Genomic DNA, 22,116 nt, shown 5'->3' with positions numbered 1-22,116 from the left:
CCCGCGCTGCTCATGCTCTGTCTCTCTCTGTCTCAAAAATAAATAAAAACATTAAACAAAAAATTTTTTAAAAAGCCACTCATCAGGTGCGGAGGACTTTTTAATGATTTATTCCCCTGATAACAAACAAGGACCTGTCGTTTCACCAGCCCTGACCCCTTGCCAGGCGCTGTGTGTCATTTGTCCTGATGTCCCTACCCAGCACTGGCAGTAAATGCCCAAAGGACGTATGAGAAAAAGAGAGATCAGACGGGGTCGCCCAGACAAGATGCACCAAAAAATCATAAAGGAGACTCTGTGCTACGAGAGGACTCACTGAGAATAACTTTAATAACTGTTCCTTGAGGAAGCTAACGAGGGAGGGGTGTGGGAAGGGAGAAACGCTTAAGAAGGAGGGTTCAATTTATACAAATCTGATGACTTTGAACTCCCAAGGAAGCACCCCAGGTTGTACTAAGCAAGGCTGACCCTTGGCTGCGGTCAGACGCCCTGGTGGCCCCCTGGAGCTGGGGCTGGAGTCCTGGTGGGAGGTGAGGAGAGGCCGTGGGTAGCGGGCTTGGAGGAGGGAGTGGACGGGTGAGTCAAGGCCCGGCCCGCCACAGTCCTGCCCCTGGCCCCTGGGAGCTTGCCTCCCTGTGTCCGGGCCGGGCGAGGGGTTAATGCTATGGCCAGCGGGGAGGCCTGGCGGGCCCAGCGGGTTCTGTGGGCCTGGGCTCAGTGGGGCGGGTGGCGCCGCTCGGCCAGGCTCCCGCGGCCCAGCACCTCCCCGCTGAACTGGTAGGTGAGCTTTTTCTTGACCTTCTTGACCTCACCCGTCTTGCCATAGTTGCGCAGGGCGCGGGCCATCTTCTGGTAGGTCATTTTCTTGCGGTTTCCCTTCTGGATGCCCCAGCGGTGTGCCAGCGCCTCCTTGTGCTTGGATGAGAACTGGAAGGTGCCCTTGTCCTTGTCCACCCACCAGATGCTGTCCTTCATGTCCCCGCTGCGGAGCAGGTCGAGCAGGAACTGGTACAGGCGGATCTTCTTTTTGCTGCCTGTGGGTGGGAGGTGGTCAGTGCCCTAACACGGGCTCCCGCCCTCACCTCCCCCTGATGTGGGTCCCCCTGGGGGTGGCTGGTCACTGGGGAGGGACTGGTGGTGGGGGGTGGTCTACCGAGGAGTGGGCTCCCTCACCCCACGCCTGGCACTCACACCCGCTCACACCCGTTCACACGCAGCCCGGAGAGGTTCAGACACACATACACCCTCCCGGGCTCGGTCACAGAGATGCACTCTCATCGACACACGGAGAGGTACAGATGGTCTCAGATGCAGTGCGCACTTTAGCAAACGTTGACACGCTCACAGATACGGACACCGCACTCAGCTCTGTGGTGTGACTGCTGTGCCCTTGGCTGGGGTGCATGGGGCACATCTATGGCCAGGGTCAGGGCTGGGCCGGACGGCGGGGCCGCCCTACCTGTTTCCCCATGCAGGAGGCCGGGCCCTGGCTCCAGGCCATCAGCCTCCCCGTCAGACACCTCCAGCGGGGGGCTCTGCCTCTCGCCCTCCTCCTCATCCGAGCTAGGCTGTGCCGGGGACAAGGAGGGGTATGGGAGGCACATCCGGGGTAGGTAGGAGACCTGGAAAGGCAGGGAAAGTGGGTTGAGGTCAGTGAGGGCCGGTTCAAAGCTCAGAGCTGCTGAGGAGGGGCCATCTGAGCAAGAGAAGTGGGAGTAAAGAGGGGGGCAGGCCAGCAAGGGGCAGAAAAGTTTGGGAGAAGGCTGGGGAAGTTGGAGGTCAGTCGGGTTACAGGGGTCAGGCAGGGTCAACTACACACAGGGAGTGGGTTGTGGGGGACCAGGGGCTGCTGGAATCAGGCCCTCCCTGGGCTCCCAGTTCAGGGCCTCGTGGCCAGGGGAAAGGGCACCCTTTCTTCATATGCGCAAAGGTGCCATATGGCCTGGCATTCTTGGGATCAGAGGTGGCAGTGAAGAGGGGCCAATGGGATGGTCGGGGATGGGAGCGACCGGGATTTAATAAGTGGGTGAACAGTGAGAGAAGGGCCAGCAGAGGTCAGCTAGGGGTGGTAGAGGTTAACGGAGGTCACTGATCGGGGTGGGGGTGTCCGTGGGGCTGAGGAGGGTCAATAAAGGGGGTCGGTGGAGGCCAGCGGAGGTCAGTTCCAGCGACTAGGATCCACGAGGGGCCGGTGGATGGGGATCACAGTGGGGATCAGGAGGGCCGTTGAGGTCAGGCAGCTCACTGGAGGGTGGGAATTATCGGGGCTCTGTCCATCGCGGAGCCGGAGGAGATAAGGGTGTGGGGTCACGAGGTCAGTCAGAGGGTCAGGAGGCAGCCGTTGGGGCTCCGGCCGCCGTTGGCGCTGTGGGGCAGGAAGCCGAGTTGAGTAAGAGCCTGTGTCAGCTTCCTGTGAAGCGCCGGCCTCACCACAGGCCGGGTCCCACGGGAGCCGCGGCCGCACGCACCTGGTGGCCGATGCCCGCGTGGGCCGTCGCCATGGGGGTGTCGAGCACGTGCATCTGCTCCAGCTCCATGTGGCGATAGAGCTGCTGCAGCTGGGGGGGCTGCACGCTCTGCAGCTCCGTGAAGTGGTTCTCGGTGAAGCTCTCGAACTCGCTGTGCACGTGGTGCGGGTGAAAGTCCCAGTAATGGTCTGCAGGGACGGCCGGGCGGCGTGCCGTGAGCGCAGGGCGCGGGGCGGGAAGAGGCGACCACAGTGGAGAAAAAAGCGACGTCAGGCCACAGGGGGCTGTTAGCACAGGCCGGGCCGGGCTCCGGGTTGACATTCATTCGCCCCCACCCCCACCTCGCTATTTACCATCCCCATTTTACAGAGGAGGACACTGAGGTGTGGCAAGGCCGCCTAACATGCCCGCAGTCAGAGGCCCCGTCGATGGCAGGCCTGAGCCAAAGCCGGCATTCCCGGCAACCCTTTTGTCCTGTGTCCAGGCGGTCACAAGGACACGGGTCCTGGCTCTGCCGTTCGCTTTCTGTGTGACCTCAGGCACATGCATGGGCCTCTTCAGCCTCAGTTGACTCACTTGTAAAATGGGGATAAAAGTGACGGGGAGGATACAAATGAGTTCACATTTGTAAAAACTCCCAGCCCCAGAGCAGGCCCTCAGGGGGTGCTGATTCCCTCCCTCCCAGCTCCTGCGAAAACCGGTGGTTCCTGAGCCCATAGTCACACAAACACGGGTCTTGTCACATGGCCCAGGTGTGATGACAAAGTCACAAGGCTGACATTCCTCACACACCAGAACTTGCCCAGGCCCACGGTGCTGCCCCTTCAAAGCCATGCCCTTGGACAGCTGCGTCTGTCTTCCAGTGAGGTTACCAGGACTAAGGGCTCTCCTGGAAACTCCCCCATAGGTGCTTTCAGAGTCTGTGGTGGGGTGGATTTGAGTTTGGGGAACAGCCACATGCCATCGGAAGCCCTAGCTTGGGACTAGGACATGTTTTCTCTGGGCATCTTTTCCAGGAAAAAAACCAAAAACCTGCCACATGTCTGTGGAGTTTCTGGGTACGGTCTGGGGTCCAAAAGAAGATGTGGTGATAAAGCGACAAGAGATGGTAGGCCAGAGTAGCATCTCGGGGACAAGTGCACAGCCCTACATGGGGACCACCACCAGCCCCGTGTGTGTGTGTGTGTGTGTGTGTGTGTGTGTCTATCTTCGTCCTTTTTTTCTCACATACAAGCACATACTTATTTACTCACACGTCCCAAAAATATGTGGTTTTTTGGCTTTCGAATGGTTATCAGAAGACTTGCTTTCTAATCTTGCTCTGTGGTGGCATTCCTGCGTGACCCCAGACAAGCTATTTTATCTCCCTGATCCTCCAATTCCCCAGTCTAAAAGTAGGGACCCGACTGGGTAGTGAACCCACAATCCAGGCAGCCCACACTCCCGCCTCTACAAGGCTACATGGCACAGAAGAGAGAAAGTACACGATCTGGGAGCCAGACAGAGCTGGGTTCAAATCCTGCCTCTGCCATTTTCTGTCGTGTGCTATTGGGGGGGTCATTCCACTTCTGTAAGCCTCAGTTTCCTCATCTGTAAGATGGGGCTAATAATTATACCCATCTCATAGTCTTGTTGTGAGGGTTAAATGAACAAACGCCTTCAAGGTGCTTAGAATAGAACCCGGCACGAAATTAGATCCAATAAACATTACCTGTTACTAATACAATTAATGTGTTATTCTAAAGAACCCGGATTAGCACTTGAGCAAGTGGCAGATACTTTCATATATATTTATTTATTTCCTCTTCTTCCTCCTGTTCCCTGCCATCTCAGTGGCCCAGAGAAATAGTTTTGGTGAGCCTGGCTGCCACCGTCTCCCAGAGGCCAGAGCTGGGCCTCAGCATTGTACCATGCGGACAGTGACTGGTTTCGTCCTCGCCTTATTCCCAGTGCCTGGACACAGCAGGCACTCAACGAACATTTCCTGAATGAGTGAATGAATGAATAAATGAATGAATTCTAGCCTCCTGAGAACTCTCCCTGACTCTCCTCCACAAAATTATCTAAACCTGAAGGGAAAACAAAACAACACTTAATTTGTATTTTCATCTTGCAGCAAGTAAACGGGACCCAGAAGCTCTCCCCTTGCCCAGGACAGTTGGCTCTGTGCTTTAGAGATGGGCTGTTTGGGGGCTCTGGGATTTGGTGAGCCAATCCAGGCTCCTCTCTAGAGACAGATCAGCCCTCCGGCCCCACTCTGGCCCCTCCCATTTTCACCTCCCCCACCCTGGGCTGAACTGTCCAGATCTTGGCACAATGCTTTATCCTGCCCACCGACCTCCACCCTCAAACCCACTATGGTTCCAGGGTTCAGGGGACCCCGCATGCCTGCAACCTTCCAGGTGTGGAGTGAGGGGCCCCCGACTGCTCTTTCCCTCCTGCTCCCCACCTCTGCTCTAGCTTCGCATGAGACCCATGAGCTCATTCTTGGAATCCCAGCCTGAGGCCAGCATTTCCCATGGAGGTCTCAGTACACCTTCACCAGAGTCGCTCTGGGGGTTTGGGTCCCTCCTTAGAGATCCAGTGAATCAAAAGCGCTGGGAACTGGAATTTAACGGGCCCTAAGGAGGTTCTTGCACTCACTGACACTCTGGAACCCTGCCCCAGGGTCCTCTGAAAGCTGCAAATGGGACTCTTGAGCTACAATTAGTTTCAAAAGGCCCAACGGAAACCTCGCCTTTACCCTTGATTTGGGTGTTCAGGCAATTATGTAATAAACGCTGTCTGGTAGACAGAAACGTTCTGAGTATGGGGGCCTCTGAAGGGACACAATACAAGGAAGCCTTCATAGTGCGAAAGTCAGCACTCTTGGGCTCTTTGGACCTCATTTATAGATGACTTCACGAACGCATTGCTTTATCCCTATTTGTCCCTTCAATGGGTTCCCCGGGTCATCCTGCACCATGCCTCCTTAGCACCACACTGCACCTCAAAAGAATATAATTCCATTTGCATATCTGGAGTTAGTTCTGGACCCTCCTTTTTATAGCCTATTAGGCCACCCAGCACACAGTAGGCCTCCATAAATATTCGATCAAATGATCCATAAGAGTTAGCTTTTAACATGTATTTTTAGGTACTGGGCACTATGCTAAGTACTTAATCCACATTTTCTCATGAATCCTCACCCCAACTCTGACAAGGTGGCCACTATAGTATGATCTTTCTTTTGCACACGAGGAAACAATGACTCAGATTAAGTCCCTTGTCCACAGACAGCCATTGGTAAAGTCGTGATCAAACCCACCTGTGTCTGCCTCCAGGGCCTGAACTACCAGTATACCATACAACTTCTGAGGAACAAGACTGTTAATTAAAGCTTTAATTAAGACCGATGGTGGCGCCGACTTTATCGACTGCTCTTATGCACCTGTCTACCATCATCCACCCCTCACCGTCATTCATCATCCGTCTTCCACCCATCCATCATGCATTCATTCATCCATATTCACCCATCCACCCATCAGTGTCTGTCATCGACCCATCCATCATGCACTCACCAGTTGCTATCCATTCATCATCAATCATTCCCTTCATTCATCCATCCATCATCTAACCTGCCAGCAGTGACCCCATTCATCTTGACCTCTCATTACCTGGGACCAAAGTCTTACCCACCCATCTCTATTCTTCCTCAGTATATTTGGTGCTCCTAATACCTGTACGTCACCAGGACAAAAATAAAGTCATATTCAAAACAACACACATACTCAAAATCAAAGCCTTAAGTGTCATTCAGTTGACTTTATCTCCTCAGAACAGGAATCCCAGCCTTAAGCCCAGGGTTCTCCCCAGGGGAGCAGAAGTAAGATCAAGACAGAGAAGGAAGATAAGGAATTAAGACAAGGGCTGATAAAAACAAAATAAAACAAAACAAACAAACAAAAACCTTCTTAGGAAATCACAGACCACTGGACAAGTGGTCCTGAAGCCCAGCCTTCCCGCACATTGTTCAGATTAAGGGAACCGGAAGCCCCGAGAGTGGAGAGCTCCAGGCTTCATCATACTTGTCACTCTCTACTTTGTATCCTAATTATTAAAGTTTTCGTTATTCCCCCTGTTAAAATAATAAATCTGGTAGGACTTGTGTTTTATTGATTCCATAGCACCTAGCAATGTGCCTGGTGTACAAAAGATGCTTTGTATACATTTATTGGATGGATAGGTCCATGAGAGATGGATGGAGGGTTTGACAGGTAAAGGGAAGGACGATCGGAAAGCTGAACGAGTGGAAGATTAGATGGGTGTGAGAACACATCGGTGGATGGGTGGACGGTGCGTGGTATGAAAGGATAGAAGAGTACATGGAAAGATGGAAAGATGGAGGGAAGGAGTCATACGTTGGAACTCTGGTTCCTTCACCAACCCCACTGCAAAGAGCAAATCCTATCATATCCATTGCGATGGCTGTTATCAAAGAAACAGAAGCTAACCAGTGTTGATGAGGATGTGGAGAAATTGGAACCCTTCTACACTGTTGGTGGGAATACAGCATGGTACAGCCACTGTGGAAAACAGTATGGAGGTCCTCAAAAGTGAAAAATAGAACTACCATTTTACATCATGTATATTTTACCACAATTAAAAATAATAATAAATAGTAAACCTGATGAGCCGTGCCTTCAAAATCTATCTTGAATCTGTCCACTTCTTTCTCTCTCTATTGCCACTACCTTTGGCCAAGCCACCGCCATCTCTTGCCTAGATTATGCCAGTAGTCTCCTCCCAGTGCTTTCTCGCTGTTCTGATTGTGATCTTCTCTCCATCTATTCTCCCACAGCAGCCAGAGTGAATTTTTAAAAAGCTTATTCAGTGGAACCAGTAAGTGTTAGGAGAAGAAGGCACTGAAAACTTGCAGGGAGACAGAACTAAAGTAAACAAGCAGAAAAACAAACAAAAACAAATTAGTCTACATTCAAAACAGAGGACATAAAAAGGCATCCAACTTCAAAAGAAAAACTCTAGTGACCAGAAGATAGAGAAATGCTTTCAAATTCTAAGGGAAACAAGATTTTCAGCCTAGATTTCTATACCCTGTTAATCATAAAGATATGAGAAAAAAGCAAACAACAAAACCGTACCTCCCACACACTGTCTCTTAGGAGACTGTTGTCAGAAGAATAACAACTCTTGGGGCACCTGGAGGGCTCAGTCAAGCATCTGACTCCTGATTTCGGCTCAGGTCATGATCTCACGCTTCGTGAGTTCAAGCCCCGCATCGGGCTCTGTGCTGACACTGCTTGGGATTCTCTCCCTTCTATCTCTCTGCCTCTCTCTCTTTCTCTCTCAAAATAAATAAATAAACAAATAAACATGGGGGGGGGGAAAGAATAACAACTCCTATCCATGTTACATAGCACTCGCTATGTGCCAGGCACGGTTCTAAGGATTTTACATACAGTGACTCATTCAATCCCTACAGCAATCCTATGAAGTAGGTATCATTATGAAGAAGTTGAGACCTAGAGAGGTGAAATGTCTTGCCCACGATCACCCCAGATAGTAACGGGGAGATGGGGTGTGAATCCCAGTAGCCTGGCTCCAGGAAGAGGGCACTATCTCCTTGCTAGCCTGCCCCTCATTCTCTTTTTCAAGGATGAGCAAGTACAGGTAGTCAAAGAACACCATATGGCTCAGCTGTGAGTAATCTTCACATGGCCATACTCCTGGAAAATTCAGATACTGATGTAACAAGAGTTACTGTACAAAGAAAGACAAATACTGTATGATCTCACTTATATGTGGAATCTAAACCAAAAAACAAAACCCCAAACTTATAGACAAGGAGATCAGATTTGCGGTTGCTAGAGGGCCAGGGCCAGGGTCATGGGAATTGGAGGAATGTGGTCAAAAGGTACAAACTTCTACGTATAAGAGGCACCTGGCTAGCTCTATTGGAAGAGCATGTGATACTTGATCTCGGGGTTCTGAGTTTGATTCCCACACTGGGTGTAGAGATTACTTAAATAAATAAAACTTAAAAAAAAAAAAAAACCTTCTGGTTATGAGTACTGGGTCGCAATGGTGACCACAGCTAGCAATGCTGTATGGTAGGCAGTAAAACCTTGGTTAGCGAGCATAATTCGTTCCAGAAACATGCTTGTAATCCAAAGCACTTGTATATCAAAGTGAATTTCAAGATCATGTGACATTCAGTGTCACGTATGACTCGTATTGCAAGACATCGCTTGTATATCAAGTTAAAATGTATTAGAAATATTTTCTCGCTTTGTGGAACACTGGCAGGACAAGTTACTTGCAGTCCAAGGTTTTACCGCATTTGAAAGTTGCTATGAGAATAGATCCTAAAAGTTCTCATTACAAGGAGAAAAACTTTTTTGTATCTATATGAGGTGAAGGATATTTCACAATATCTACATACGTCAGCTCATTATGCAGTACGCCTTAAGCCCGCACAGCATTGTGCATCAATTACATCAATAAAATGGAACAAAGTTACTGTATAATCATTTGGGTATGTGTGAAGTGTGGGTGAGTGTGTGTATGCTCTGAATGACTACAGAGCCAAAGTCTCATCTTTCATAGGACAAGATGAAAAATTCAAGCCAGACTCATCTCCACCCAGCGTATAGAAGGAACCCATTAAATGCTTATGAGTGAATAAACGAATAACGTGCTAAGTCTCTCTTTCATATCTTTGTGTGCACATTTACTTAGTGCTGTGATAGAAAGACTGGACAACTAGCTTTCATCCATCCCCGCCGGGCCACTATGTCATGAAGAAGTGCCGATGATAAGCTTTAGTAAAAAGCAGCAGCTTACAGAATAGCATGAGGCTACGATTCCATTGTGGGGTGAGCAGAATGTGCATATGTGTATGTCTGCACTGACAGATGTACAGGAACATAAATGTGGAATAAAATGTCTACAGGGATTGACTAAGGTGCCATCAGTGGGGAGGGAAGTTGGGAAGAGGGAAATATTTTCCTTGATAAAGCTGTTGTTGATTATTTTAATAATCAAAAATTAAGGGTTTAAAATTTATTTAGATTTTCACCACACACACACACACACACACACACACACAATTCAGATCATGTCATTCCCCTGCTCAAAACCCTCCAATGGCTTCCCATTCCCATTGTTTGTAGGATAACACCCAAACTCCTGCCATGGCCTTCAGGCACTGTGTGATCTGTCCTCCGCAGGTCCCTCCGGCTTCCCTGGGTCTCCACTACTCCCTGCGTGCCCCGGCCACCCAGGCCCTCTCTCAAGGTCAATGCTACATTGCATTTGCAGTTCTCTCTACCTTTGCGTGCGTGTTCCTTCTCTTTACTCAGATTTCACCTCAACTGCCCTCCTCAGAGGCCTTCCCTGACCACCCGAACGAAAGTAGCCCCTAACACAGGCACTCTGCCTTATGTTACTTTGCTTTTTAGAAGACTGCTTATTGCCTGTCTGCTTAGTTGACTGCCGCCTTTTCCCTCACTGGAATGTAAGTTCTGTGAGAGCAGTGGCTTTGTGTGGCTTGCTTATCACAGAAACTCCAGTGGCTAGAATGGTGTCTGGCCCATGGCATGCAATCAGAAGCTATTTGGTAGATGGAAAAATGGGGGATGAGTGGGCCTGAGGAAAGATGGTAAGTGTTGGGAGGATGAGTGGGTGGCCGCAGGGGTGAGTGGTGGAAGGGGTGGGTGGCTGGTTGGTTGTCACCTAGGTCAGTTGAAAATGACGCAGTGGATCTGTCACAGAGCCCTCTGTGTGTCTCCCACTCTCCCAGCTGCTTCCTCTCCCCCAGCTGGGGGAAGGAGTAAAGCTAACATACTCTGACCCGAAAGCTCACTGGGCCTTGTGCTCAGCCCCTCACACCTTTTGTGCATTAACTCAGTGAATCATTACACCTCTACGGGGTCAGTGTTTCCATGCTCTCACTTCCATATATGAGGGAACAGGGGCTCCCAGAGGTTAAGTCACTTGCTCTAAGGTCACACACACTGGTGAGTGATGGAACCGGGATCAGACCCAGGTCCAACCCCAGTGCTTTTTTAATAAGTTCAACCACCTAAAAAAAAGGCTAAACCCAGAGGACATGCAGGAACTAGTGAAGAATGTGGGGTGTCTCTACTCTTGGGTCTTCATTAGGAAAGGACAGAACAGGTGCACAGATCAGCAGAGATGCCCAGATGGGCGATGATGGGGCAGGGGGTGTGTGGGGGGTGGGGGGAGTAGGGTGTAGGGTGGGGAGTAGGGGCCAGGACACCCACGGACTCCAGAGGAGTCTCCAAAGGAATCGGGCATGACCAAAACAGGGTGCTCGGGCATCAAGAGTCATTCCTAGAGCCCCAGCCCTGATATAAGGGACCTGCCTGGGCACCGAGCCAGGAAAGCACAAGCACTTTCTCTAAAGTGCTCACTTCATCAGCCCCAGCCCCTGGTCTAGCTGGTTTCTAGATGCGTGCACACACCCTCATATTACAAGAGGGGACACTGAGGCTGCAGCGGGCCCAAAGGAAATGACCCCAAACCCAGTGAAACTGACTGGAGGTTAGGCCAGAGGGGAAAAGGTCCCTAATGTTGGAAGCAGTCCCAGGCCGCGCTGAGTTTGCTGAGACCTGGCCGTCCTGCTGCCTGGAGCCACCAGGGGGAGCCAGTCCTCAAGGCCAGAGGGACCTTCTCGGGTCCTGAACTGCTAGCGGCAGGGGTCACCAGTGCTGGTCTCTAGGTCACAGAGACCCACCCTTGATCCTGGCTGGGGGAGATGGGAGGAGGGGGTGGGTGAGGGAGACTTTCTCTCTAAATTGTCTGGCTTTTCCACAAAGAGATCGTTTTGCTTGCAGAATCATAAATGAGCTTTAAAGGATGAAAAAAAAAAGGATGCTTTACAACCTTCCTAGCCCTGGGATTCTGAAAGAAGTCTGTGTGTTCCCCCATGAGGGCTGGAGGCATATCTACCACCTACTTCCAGGACATGGCCCCCAGGTGTGGCCTGGCAGTGTGAAACCTTCCTCCGCTGTGGCACCCGACCTGCCTCTCCCTCTGGGGCTGCGGACACCCCAGTGCCTGGCCTGCCCCGGTTTCAGAATCCTAGAGAATCCCCCAATGAAGACCTGCTAACTAGGCCTTCTCACTTGGGCTCAGGGGTCCCATGGAGACACCGAGATCCCCTTTGGGTGTCCTCTCACAGTGCCCTGTCCAGGTGCCAGCCACCTAATGCCTGTCCCCGTCTACCCTGAATTTGCTCCAGGGTCGAGGCTGGGCCGGGGGATGGGCAGCGAGACTGGGACAAAAGGACCCTTGGCCCGTACTCCGTCGTCACTCCCACCCCAGCAAACTGGGGCTCCAGCCCCTGCTGAATGAGGGGGACCTCAGAGCCTTTCCCTTAGTGAGCAGTTCTCAAACAGGGGTGATTCTGCCCCCCAGGGGACATTTGGCAACGTGTGGAGACATTTTTGGTTGTCGTGACTGGTGGTGCTTCCGGCATCTAGTGGGTAGAAGCCAGGGATGCTGCTAGACAGCCTACCATGTACAGGGCAGGCTCCCGCAACAAAGATATTCTCCAGCCCCGAATGTCAACGGAAGTTAAGGACACGGCAGGGAGCAGAGCCGCCCCACGTGGAGTTCGGGGCAAGGGGGTGAGGACAACAGAGAGGATGAAGGGGCCTGGGGGGAGGGGGAGAGGAGAAAGCCCTGGACCTGGAGCAGACAGACTGGGTTCCACCCACCGGCCGCGTGACCCTGTACAGGTCACTTAGCTCCCCGAGCCTCCGTTTCCTCATTTGTGAAAGGCCACAAGGACTGGACCAGACGATAAACGTGGGCGAAGCTACCCTCGTGCCCTGGCACACCAAAGATGCTCAATAAATGCAGGCTGGGGGTGTGGGGCGTGGGGGTTTAGAGTAGTAAGCTCACGTCCTTTGAAAGCTAGTTTAATCCAATTCTCAGGATCCCAAAGAAGCCTTCCCTTCTCCCTCAGTGCCCAGGCCAGGCTGGGGACGCGGGGGCGGGGGAGGGCCCTGTACTCACCGCTGTGGCTTTCTCCATCACTGCTGAGATAGGGGTAGTATTCGTGCGTCTGGCGTTGGTACAGGTCCGTGTCATAGGGAACCAGGTCTTCCGATGGCTGCTGAGAGAGGAGGCAGTCAGGACTCGGATGGTGGCGGGACAACCGCAGTCAGGTTGGCAGCCCCCGGTATGTTGGGGCCACACCACCCTCTCACACTGAAGGGACCGCATCAGGCCTTCAGCCCTCTCTCTGCCTGACCTAGGAGAGGCCGCAGTGGGGACAGGAGAGCAAGACCCTCGGCTCCTGCAGAAAGGGGCTGACAGGGACCCCCCAAGGTCAGAGGTCAAAGGAGGACCAAGGCTGAGAGGAGAGCATGGCCTCCCCTCACCCCCTCCCCTGCACAGCCACACTCCACACGGACACCTGCACCCCAGGTCCCCATCTCACACGGGAACTCTCACATCCACACCTCCAAATGTACAGACGCTCCCGTGACACGCACACTCCCACGTGTGAACTCACACCCACAGTCTACCCACGCTCACCTTTGCCCTAATTCTACAGGTCACTCACATTCACACACACTTGTGGTCACACTCACACGCACTGTTGCGCACTCACCCTGTAGGCACACGCAGTCACTTGAATTACCGCACGTATCCTCACACTTGCCTTCAGGCACCTTGAACTCAGGCTCGTACCCGCACCGCCATGGCCGCGCACGCTCCACTTACACACCCACCCCCATAGCACACATGCTTGTCCTCCGGCCAGTCTCCACAGCCCACGCCCGGGCCCAGGCACCCTCATGATGACCAGTGGCCGTTCACACTCACGGATTGTATAGTGCTCTCCAGGCAGGCTCGGGGGCCATGGGCCAGCTAGAGCCTTGGTCCTCTCCCTCTCCCTCCTCCGTCCTCCTCCTGACACACCCACTGGGATATTCCCTTCCCTCCCCTCCCCTCCCTCCCCTCACCCCTCATTGCTCCCCCCACCCCTCCCTGTCCTCCTCTCCCCTTCCTCCCACTCTAGCCCCTCACTCCTCCCTGTCCTCCTCTCTACTCCTCCCCCTCCTCCCCCTCTACCCTCACTCCTCCCTTTCCTCCTCTCTACCCCTCCCCCTCTTCCTCCTCCCCCTCCACTCCCCACTCCTCCCTATCCCCCTCTCCCTCTCCTCCACTCCACTCTTTCCTCTCCCCCTCCTCCCCCTATACCCCTCACTCCTAGCTGTCCTCCTCTCTACCCCTCTCCCTCTTCCTCCTCCCCCTCCACTCCCCACTCCTCCCTATCCCCCTCTCCCCCTCCTCCACTCCACTCTTTCCTCTCCCCCTCCTCCCCCTATACCATACCTCACTCTTAGCTGTCCTCCTCTCTACCCCTATCCGTCCTCGGCCTCCCCCCCACGCCTCCCTGGCCTCCTCCCCCTCCTGCCCCTCCAGCCCTCGCTCCTCTGCATCCTGGTGCAACACAGGGACACGCACACGCAGAGTCTTTACAACAGTCCTCAGGCCTCTCCCCACCCCCGCAGTGTGCGTGCAGGGATTGCACAACAGTTACTCAGGCCCTCAGAGCTTGGGTTGGGGGCCAGGGCTGCCTTGGGAGCCCACCTTCCCAGGAGTGCTCCCTTCTCTGAGGGGTTTGGCATAGCAAACCAAGAAGCTGTGCCTCCCGCCTAGCTGTGTCTGGAGTTCAGGGATTGAGAGGTCAAGGGTCAGAGACGCTGCGGTCCAGCTCCTGGGCCTGTGGCTTTCTTGAGGCGGCCTTGGCTCTTCCTGGGACCACCTCCGTCACCCCCTGCCTGCCCCCTCCTCTCCTTCTTGGTGATGGGCGGGGGAGGGTGGGACGGGCCCAGCTCCAGGGCCGGCTGGCCAGGGTGGTCTGTGTCAGGCCAGGAGCCCAGCACTGGGTTTCCAGGCAGCCCAGCCCAACAGCAGGATGTCAGGCCTGGGGTGCCTCCCTGGGCCCCGAGGCCTGACTGGGGTGGGGTGGGGGGAGGGAGCAGCCTCCAAGCCGGGAAAGCTGAGTCAGGTGGGCAGGCCCTGCCAAACCCTTCCCGTCTCTCCCAGGGCTCCCCACCCTCGCTGAGTGCGGATGGGGTGTGAGAGAGAGAGGGGTCTTCTCTGAGGGGCCCAGGTCTGCATCTGCCTGAGGCTTTAACTGTCACAGACAGCAGGAGTGGTGGGGACCTGCCCTTCCCCTCCAGGGGTCCCTTGGGACTCCTGCTGCTTCACCTCTAGTCTCTGCCCCAGCCTCAGCCCCCGCCCGGAACTCCGGTATCCACTGACCAGGTCCTGTCCCGGCACCCTTGCGCTGAGCCCCAGGATCGGCCCAGCTCCAGCGCCTGCCCTCCTCTCCCACGCCCTGGCCAAGGCACCAAGCAAACTGCCGTCCTAGTCTCCGCTCTACTCATTGCTGCCGCCCAGCCCCTGCCCCTGCCCCTGCCCCAGCCCCAGCCCCTGGGGAGAGCCGGTCCAAGGCCCAGGTCTTTGGGTCAACAACCATGTCCCTTGTGCCAGGCTCCAGACTGGGCACCGGGAACCCAGACATAAGGCGGCCTTAGTCTCCAAGAGCACCTGGGGCCGTGGACTGAGACATCTGGCCTGTTGCCTCCTGTCCTTTAAGCCTTTACTGTCCTGGGGACTGGCTTCCCCCCACGCCAGTCTCCCCATCTCCTCCTCTGCCACCTCTCTGCCACTGCCCTCACCATCCCCACCCCGACACCCTGCCCAGGAGCTTCGGCCTGCCACCCAAGCCCCTAAAGCACCCAAGTCTATAAATAACCGTTCAGGCCCCACCGATCACAGCCCCACCATGAGCCCAGCCCTCAGCCCGCCAGGGCATGCTCTGAAGAAACCAATGGCCCCCTCGCTGGATCTCAGACTAGGAGCTCCAGGGAGGAAACACCAATTTCCCACTGATAGCTAACCGGGAGGGCAGCTGGCTGGTGGGTTGGAGGGCAGGCGGACTGGCGTCTGAGGGCCGAGGGTCGAGCCAGTAGAGGAGTCCCAGTACTCACAGGGGGGACGAGGGGAAACCCTTCCATTTTGCACGCCTGTAACATCCAGCCGATCTCCTAGCCGGTCAGGTCCCCTGCTTCGGTGGGGGCCAGTGCGGAGCCCCTCAGGATGGGGCGCCCCGTCAGGGGCTGGGACGAACTCAGGGCGGGCTCAGGGCTCAGGCCTGCCCCATGAGCTACAGGAGCCCTGGGTGAGCCCCCTCCCTTGACATTGCAGGGCCAGCGCAAGTTCCTGATTTTATCGAAGGGCCTGCCACTGGGAGATAGTCCCCTTGGGGTGACATCACCGCCCCAGCCCGTTTGCATAAATCTCTTGCGCGACAGGAAGTCTCTGGCCGGCTGGGGCAGGTGGTGCTCCAGGGGCTGGCCTGGGAGGCTATGGGGGCCAGGCCCCCTGCCCAGAGGAAGCTGGAACTGTGAGGGGCGGTCTTGGAGGCTGGGGTGGGGAGAAAGAGCGGGAGGGAGGAAGGCCAGCTCTACCACAGGGAGGCCATTGCTGCCCCCACGCCCTGCTGACGCCCCCTAACCCCTAACCCCACAAATGCCCAGTGCTCTTGAGACCCCCATGTGGCCATCAGTCACTTGCTTGGGGTCAGAGCTGGTGGTGGTGGCTACTAGGGGCCTTCACTTTCTGGGGTCAGCCTGGCTGGCTGAGAGCTCTGATCTAGCAGAGTGCCAGGCCTGGCTCTTCTGGGTCCAGGGTCCCCAACACTTATGTTCTATCCAGCCTGGGGCTGGGCTCTAGGGCAAGGTCCTCAGCATAGTGCTATTTGTCCCTTCCCTCTGAGTTCCTTCACACCAGCTCCCCTTCCATCAGAGGATGGTCCTGGGTCCTTACGCCTTCCCCTCCCAGTTTCCCAAGTACCACTTCTTCCAAATCTCTAGGGGCTCTATTCTCAGCCCAGATTTCTCAGTTTCCCCACTCCCTGCCAATGCCTGAATGTCAGTCTAGTCTTCCCAGTTTACAAACCTTTCTTGTTTGTCCATCATTCATTTTCCTACCATTCTATTTTTTTGTCTATATGTCCATCCATCTATCCCCCCATCAAGCCAACCATATGTTTATTTATTTATCAGTTTATCTAGCCGTTCATTTATTCTTCCATTTACTTGTTAGTCTATTCATCCATCCACTCATCTGTTTATCTATTTGTCCATCTAGCCATCCATATGCTCATCTGCTAGCCCATCCATCTGTGATTGACCCATCACTTTATATTTTCATCTTTAAAAAATTTTTTAATCTTCATTTATTTTTGAGGGGGGGGGGACAGAGAGAGAGGGAGACACAGAATCCAAAGCAGACTCCAGGCTCCAAGCTGTCACCACAGAGCCCGAGGCAGGGCTCAAACTCACAAACCGCAAGATCATGACCTGAACCGAAGCCTCCTAGGCACCCCTATATTTTCATCTGCTTATCCACTGTATATCCAGCTCTCAATCTGTTCGTCCACCGGTCCATGCATCCACCCGTCCACCCATCTACCCATCTACCCATCCATCCACCGATCTACCCATCCATCCATCTATGCATCCTGCCAGTATTAACTAAGCTCCAGGCTCTATCCTGAGTTATGGGAAAGTAGGTAAGTACTGGACAAGATCCCTGTCTTCAGAGAGCTCCTGATCTAGTCTGGAAGCCAGGGATGAATAGAGACATTTTTTGATCCATCGACCTCTGGTGAGTCCACTTCGCTGCAGAAGAACTTCTTGAGCATTCTATTTCCTCCCACGTGTAGTCTTACCCTCCGCTTTATATCCTCTTCCCACTGAGACTAGCCTGCCTCTTCCCATCAGTGGAATCCCAAGCCCCCAAGTGTTTCTTCACTGGCAGCAAAGACCAGGGATTCACAAGGTCTAGGTTCACCGTTAAATCTATTTCACTTCCTTCTTCACTGATTTTTTTTTGCATCTGTACTTGGGACTCTCCAAGAGGTCCAGGTCACAAGTCCTTAGGACTCCCTAGGAACATGACCAAGGCCCCTCCCCAAGAGTAGGGGACAGGCGGCTGACTTGACAGGAGTTCCATTCCTACTCCCCATTTCCCCATCAAGAAGGCCACGTCCCAGCTGACTGCATGTGTGTGGGGTGGGTCTACCTCATGAGAACCAGGTCCTGCTTGACGTGTTCATTCTTCATTCATTCAGTCATGTCTTGGTTTGGTTTGTTTATATGTTTATTTGTCTACTAATTCTTTCATTTCATCACTTTTTATTGAAGGCCTTCTATGTGCTGGGCCTGGCAAGGGGGCACAAATATGAAGAGAGCACGTCCTGGGCCCCCAGGAGTCCACAGGCTTGCAAAGAGAACACACAGAGAACACACATGTTAAACAGATAGTATGGTTCTTTCAGGGGGTGGGGGAACAAGAGAGAGGTGCTACGTGCATTGGGGAGCGATTATTTTGGTCTAGACGACAGGTAGGGAAGCATGCAAGGGAAGAGGAGTGTCTAGCTGAGGAACCAGCTTGGGCAAAGGTAAGAAGGTGGAAAAGAACAAAGGAACAGTGAGCCTTCGTCCTGTGACTAGAAACAAGACAAGAAAGCAAAGAGCCTTGAGTGTCAGGCCAAGGAGACTGGGTTGCATCCAGGGATAGACGTGGAGCCTTTGCTGTTTGTAAGCAGGGAGTGTGCTGCTCATTTCCATCGGTGCAGACAACATGCTGTGTCAGCTATGTGTTCCTGAGGCCTGAGTCTTGAGGGGCCCCAGGAGAGGAAAGAGATTCCATTATCCCAAGTCTGGCCAAGCCCAAGGGGCCTGGATACAGAAGCCCCAAAAAGATCCAGGGCCCAAATCTCTAAAAGTGGGGAAAATGACTCTCACTCTCTGTGTAGTAAGTCACAATATCTGTGTCCATTTGAATACCAGCAAGCCCTCTTTACCCTTCCTCCCATTTCCCCTCCTCCCAAAATGTACCAGAGGCCTCCTCCCTAGACGTTATACCCCCAGGGATCCGCTGTTATTCAAAGCCCTCGGAATAGTAGCACCCAGATTCTAAGCAATTCGGACCCAGAAGGGTCTGATAATCAACCACCTAGGATCTCATAAAAGGGTGGGGAGGACACTTTTCTGAGTGCCCAGCACTGTGCTGGGTCTTCCACCCTTGTGATCTGACGTAACCAAGACAACGATCTGTTAAACTGAGGCCCAAGAGGTCAGTGACTTGCCCAGGGTCAAGTGTGTGAGTGGAGAGCTGGGGCATCAGATCGGCCTTTTGGGTCCCCGTGGGGAAGGAAGGAGCAGAAGGAAGAAGGGAAAAAGGCTGAGAAGCCAAGCACGGAGGGGGCAAGAGGGCAGAGAGGGGGGAAAGGGAGGATTGAAAAGGAAGAGGGGAAAAAAGGGGAGAAAGAGTAAAAGAAGGAAGCAGAGAGAGGTGAGATAAGAAAGAGAATAGGCAAGGGGGTGGAAGAGGAGGGCAGAGGGGAGAGGGAGAGGAGAGGGGACAGCCTCCTCCTCCTGCAGGGGAGCAATGGGCCCAGAGAGGGTCCCCGACTTGCTGGAGGTCCACAGGATGCATTGTACCTGGGCTGTGGCTCTCATTCTCATCAGTAAGGAATGGATCTGAAACCGAAAATCTTGGAGGCTCCAAGGAATGAGAGGAAAAAAACCCACATTTTAAAAATTATTTTATTTTTTAAATAGGTAACATAGGCACATGGTACAAAACTCAAAGGCACAAAAAAGGGACACAGCTGCCCAGTTCTCCTTCCAGAGGCAACCCTCCCCGTTACCTGATTCTTGTGAATTTTTCTAGAGATAGTCTGAGGAGACACAAAAAGGCAGGTATACTATTTTGAAAACTTTACACAAAAGGTAGCACCCTAAACACATTGTACTTACCTCTGGTTCTATTTTTCCCCTAAACCCATTCCACGCCCAGACATAGAGAGCTGTCTTATTCTTTTTAATGACTATAGTATTTCACTGTTTGAATGGACTCTAATTTTTTTTTTTTTTAATTAAGCTCTATACCTGACATGGGGCTTGAACTCATGATATCGAGGTCAAGAGTCACGTTCTACCAACTGAGCCAGCCAGGCACCCCTGGACTGTGATTTTTTTAATGTTTATTTATTTTGAGACATAAAGAGAGAGAGAGAATGCTAGCAGGGGAAGGGAAGAGAGAGGGAGAGAGAGAATCCTAAGCAGGCTCCACACTGTCAGTGCAGAACATGACATGGGGCTAGAACACACGAACCACGACGATCATGACCTGAGCCGAAATCAAGAGCGAGACACTTAACCAACTGAGCCAACCAGGTGCCCCTGGACTGTGATATTTTTAAATCACGAGAGATCTCATTCATATAAAAGAGTACACAAAACGTTTCTGTATAGTTTAAGGAGCAAAAATATGCTATGTAGCCTCCATCCAAGTCAAGAAATAAAACCTATCCAGCACTCTAGAAGCATCCTCCAAAGGTCCCCTTACAGATCTCTCCCTGTGTCTAGAAATAACACTATTCTAACTTTTTTAGTAATTATTTCCTCACTTTTCCTTTTAGTTTTGCCACTTACCTAAACATCTCCGCAGTTTAGCTTTTATCTTAGCAGACTTTAACCTCATATAAAAAGAATAATGGTATAAATATTCTTTCGGGTCCTGCTTCTCTTTCCTACCTTCAGGTTGCATGTAGCCTTGGTCTGTTTTCATTGCAGTATAATATTCCATGGTTAAAAATCTTATTTAAACAGTCTTTCATTGATGTGGACATTTGGGTTGTTTCCAGTCTTTTCCTATTACAAATCATAATACAGTCTATAAAATTTCCTAGTTTGCACATATCCTAGTGTGTGTCTTTTTTTTTTTTTTTTTTTTTTTTAGGGAAGCTAGAGGGAATATAGGGAAGATCTGAGTTACACGTTTCCTGGGCTGGATGGACTGGTAACACTGACTCAGGATGTCTGCTCTTATGCTTTTTGCTTGTCTCTAAAAAAGCACCGTTCAACACAAATAACAGAACGTCACTTTCTGCCTTCGATGAAAACAATGTAGGAGAAAGGCCCACTACTGTGGAAGTAAATGTTTGAAGGGAAGTTAAATGCTATAAATTCTCCTTTTTCTATATTTAATTTTTCAAGGTTAATCTTGATGGTTAAGAGATTGGTACTGGAAAGAAAATCACTACAACCGGGACGCCGGGGTGGCTCAGTCTGTTGAGTATCCGGGTCATGATTTCGGCTCAGGTCATGATCCCAGGGTCTAGGGATCGAGCCCTGCATCGGGCTCCATGCTGGGTATGGAGCCTGCTTAAGATTCTCTCTCTCTCTCTCTCTCTCTCTCTTTCTCTCTCTCTCTCCTCTGCCCCTCCCCCCACTTGTGCACTCTCTCCCTGTCTCTCTTTAAAATAGAAAAAGAAAAAGAAAATCACCACAACTAAATGGAAGCTGAATCAAAAACCCGTGACCTCCTTATAGACACTAATAAATAGTATCAGAAAATCTAAAATAGAAATTAAAAGCCCTTCAATTATAAGTAATATTGAAAATGACATATCTGTCATATTCTAACTCACTGCAAAAAAAAACCAGATACTTTAGATTCTATAACATAGGTGCACAGGAATTTTTGACTCCCTTCTTTTGACGTCAAAGGAGATGTGTTGTTGTTGTTGTTGTTGTTGTTTTTTTATCGAGTCCTAATTGATGCATAGTACTTTATTAGTTTTAGTTGTATTGCATTTAAACAAAATTTTTTTAGGGGCACCTGGGTGGCTCAGTTGGTTGGGCAACCAGCTTCGGCTCAGGTCATGATCTCACAGTTTGTGAGCTCGAGCCTTGTGTCAGGTTCTGGGCTGACAGCTCAGAGCCTGGAGCCTGCTTCCGATTCTGTGTCCCCCTCTCTCTACCCCTTCCCTGCTCACGCTCTGTGTCTGTCTCTCAGTAATAAATAAACGTTTAAAAAAAAATTTTAATGTTTATTTTTGAGAGACAGAGACAACATGAGTGGGGGCGGGGGGCAGGGAGGGGCAGAGAGAGAGGGAGGCACAGAATCGGAAACAGGCTCCAGGCTGTCAGCACGGAGTCCAATGTGGGTTTCGAACCCGTGAACAGTGAGATCATGACCTGAGCCAGCTGGACACTTAACCAACTGAGCCACCCAGGTGCCCCTAGTCGTACCGCACTTTAAATTTTGAGATAGAGATACGTCCTATTGCCCTCGATGAAAGTTGTAACAACTTTCCCTCCTACCAGCAGCATATGACAGTGTTATTTACCCACTCCATAGGACACGTGGGCAGCCCTGTGGAGTGCCAGGGAGGCCAGGCGGGCCTGGGTGGTGGAGGGCCAGGCGGCCCTTTGCCCTCATTGGACTGGGCTGCTGAGGGGGTAGACTGGGGACTATTGCAATCTCAGGGTGAGCAGGCAACAGGAAACGTGGGTGCTGCGTCCTCGAAGCTGACAAGACCTTGAACTTGCAGATCCCTTAACCTCATCCCAAAAGAGCTCTAAAATAAGGGAATGGCGCCCCGTCCCCACAGTCCCAGCAACTGGTCTCTATGGGGACTGACAGAGTATAGGGGAAAACTGAGGCCTCAGACCAAGCACTGGGAAAGTTGACCAAAAAAAGCTGAGCCCGTGTACAGAAATGGCCGTCTTGCAACTTC

At 52.2% G+C, this 22,116-nt stretch overlaps 1 protein-coding gene across 4 annotated transcripts; it reads right to left on the bottom strand.

Moving 5' to 3' along the window:
• Positions 1–301: 301 nt before the first annotated feature.
• Positions 302–15,792, bottom strand: SPI1 (Spi-1 proto-oncogene). 4 transcript variants are annotated; one of them, XM_078433447.2, is made up of 6 exons: positions 15,509–15,792; positions 12,513–12,612; positions 2,469–2,656; positions 2,246–2,365; positions 1,460–1,622; positions 302–1,034 (listed from the first exon to the last, which is right to left on the bottom strand). In XM_078433447.2, exons 1-6 carry the CDS (start codon positions 15,551–15,553, stop codon positions 715–717), a joined length of 936 nt encoding a protein of 311 aa, XP_078289573.1. In that variant the 5' UTR covers positions 15,554–15,792; the 3' UTR covers positions 302–714. The 4 variants fall into 4 exon arrangements, with proteins under 4 accessions (XP_078289573.1, XP_078289574.1, XP_078289575.1 ...); XM_078433448.2 differs by having other exon boundaries at positions 12,513–12,609; positions 15,509–15,790; XM_078433449.2 differs by lacking the exon at positions 2,246–2,365 and having other exon boundaries at positions 15,509–15,785.
• Positions 15,793–22,116: the final 6,324 nt, after the last annotated feature.

This window comes from Panthera onca, chromosome D1, assembly GCF_046562875.1.
Source record: "Panthera onca isolate mPanOnc1 chromosome D1, mPanOnc1 haplotype 2, whole genome shotgun sequence".
Taxonomy (NCBI): domain Eukaryota; kingdom Metazoa; phylum Chordata; class Mammalia; order Carnivora; family Felidae; genus Panthera; species Panthera onca.
The sequence above is the reverse complement of the archived record's forward strand: the minus strand, read 5'-3'. Positions and strand labels throughout refer to the sequence as shown.

Excerpts from the sequence above, each read along its gene's own strand:
- SPI1 (XM_078433447.2), bottom strand. The coding sequence starts at position 15,553 with ATGTTACAGGCGTGCAAAATGGAAGGGTTTCCCCTCGTCCCCCCT. Across the intron at positions 12,613-15,508 it reads GGTTTCCCCTCGTCCCCCCT|CAGCCATCGGAAGACCTGGT; the intron begins GTGAGTACTGGG and ends CTCCTCTCTCAG. Across the intron at positions 1,035-1,459 it reads CCTCCTGCATGGGGAAACAG|GCAGCAAAAAGAAGATCCGC; the intron begins GTAGGGCGGCCC and ends TCCCACCCACAG.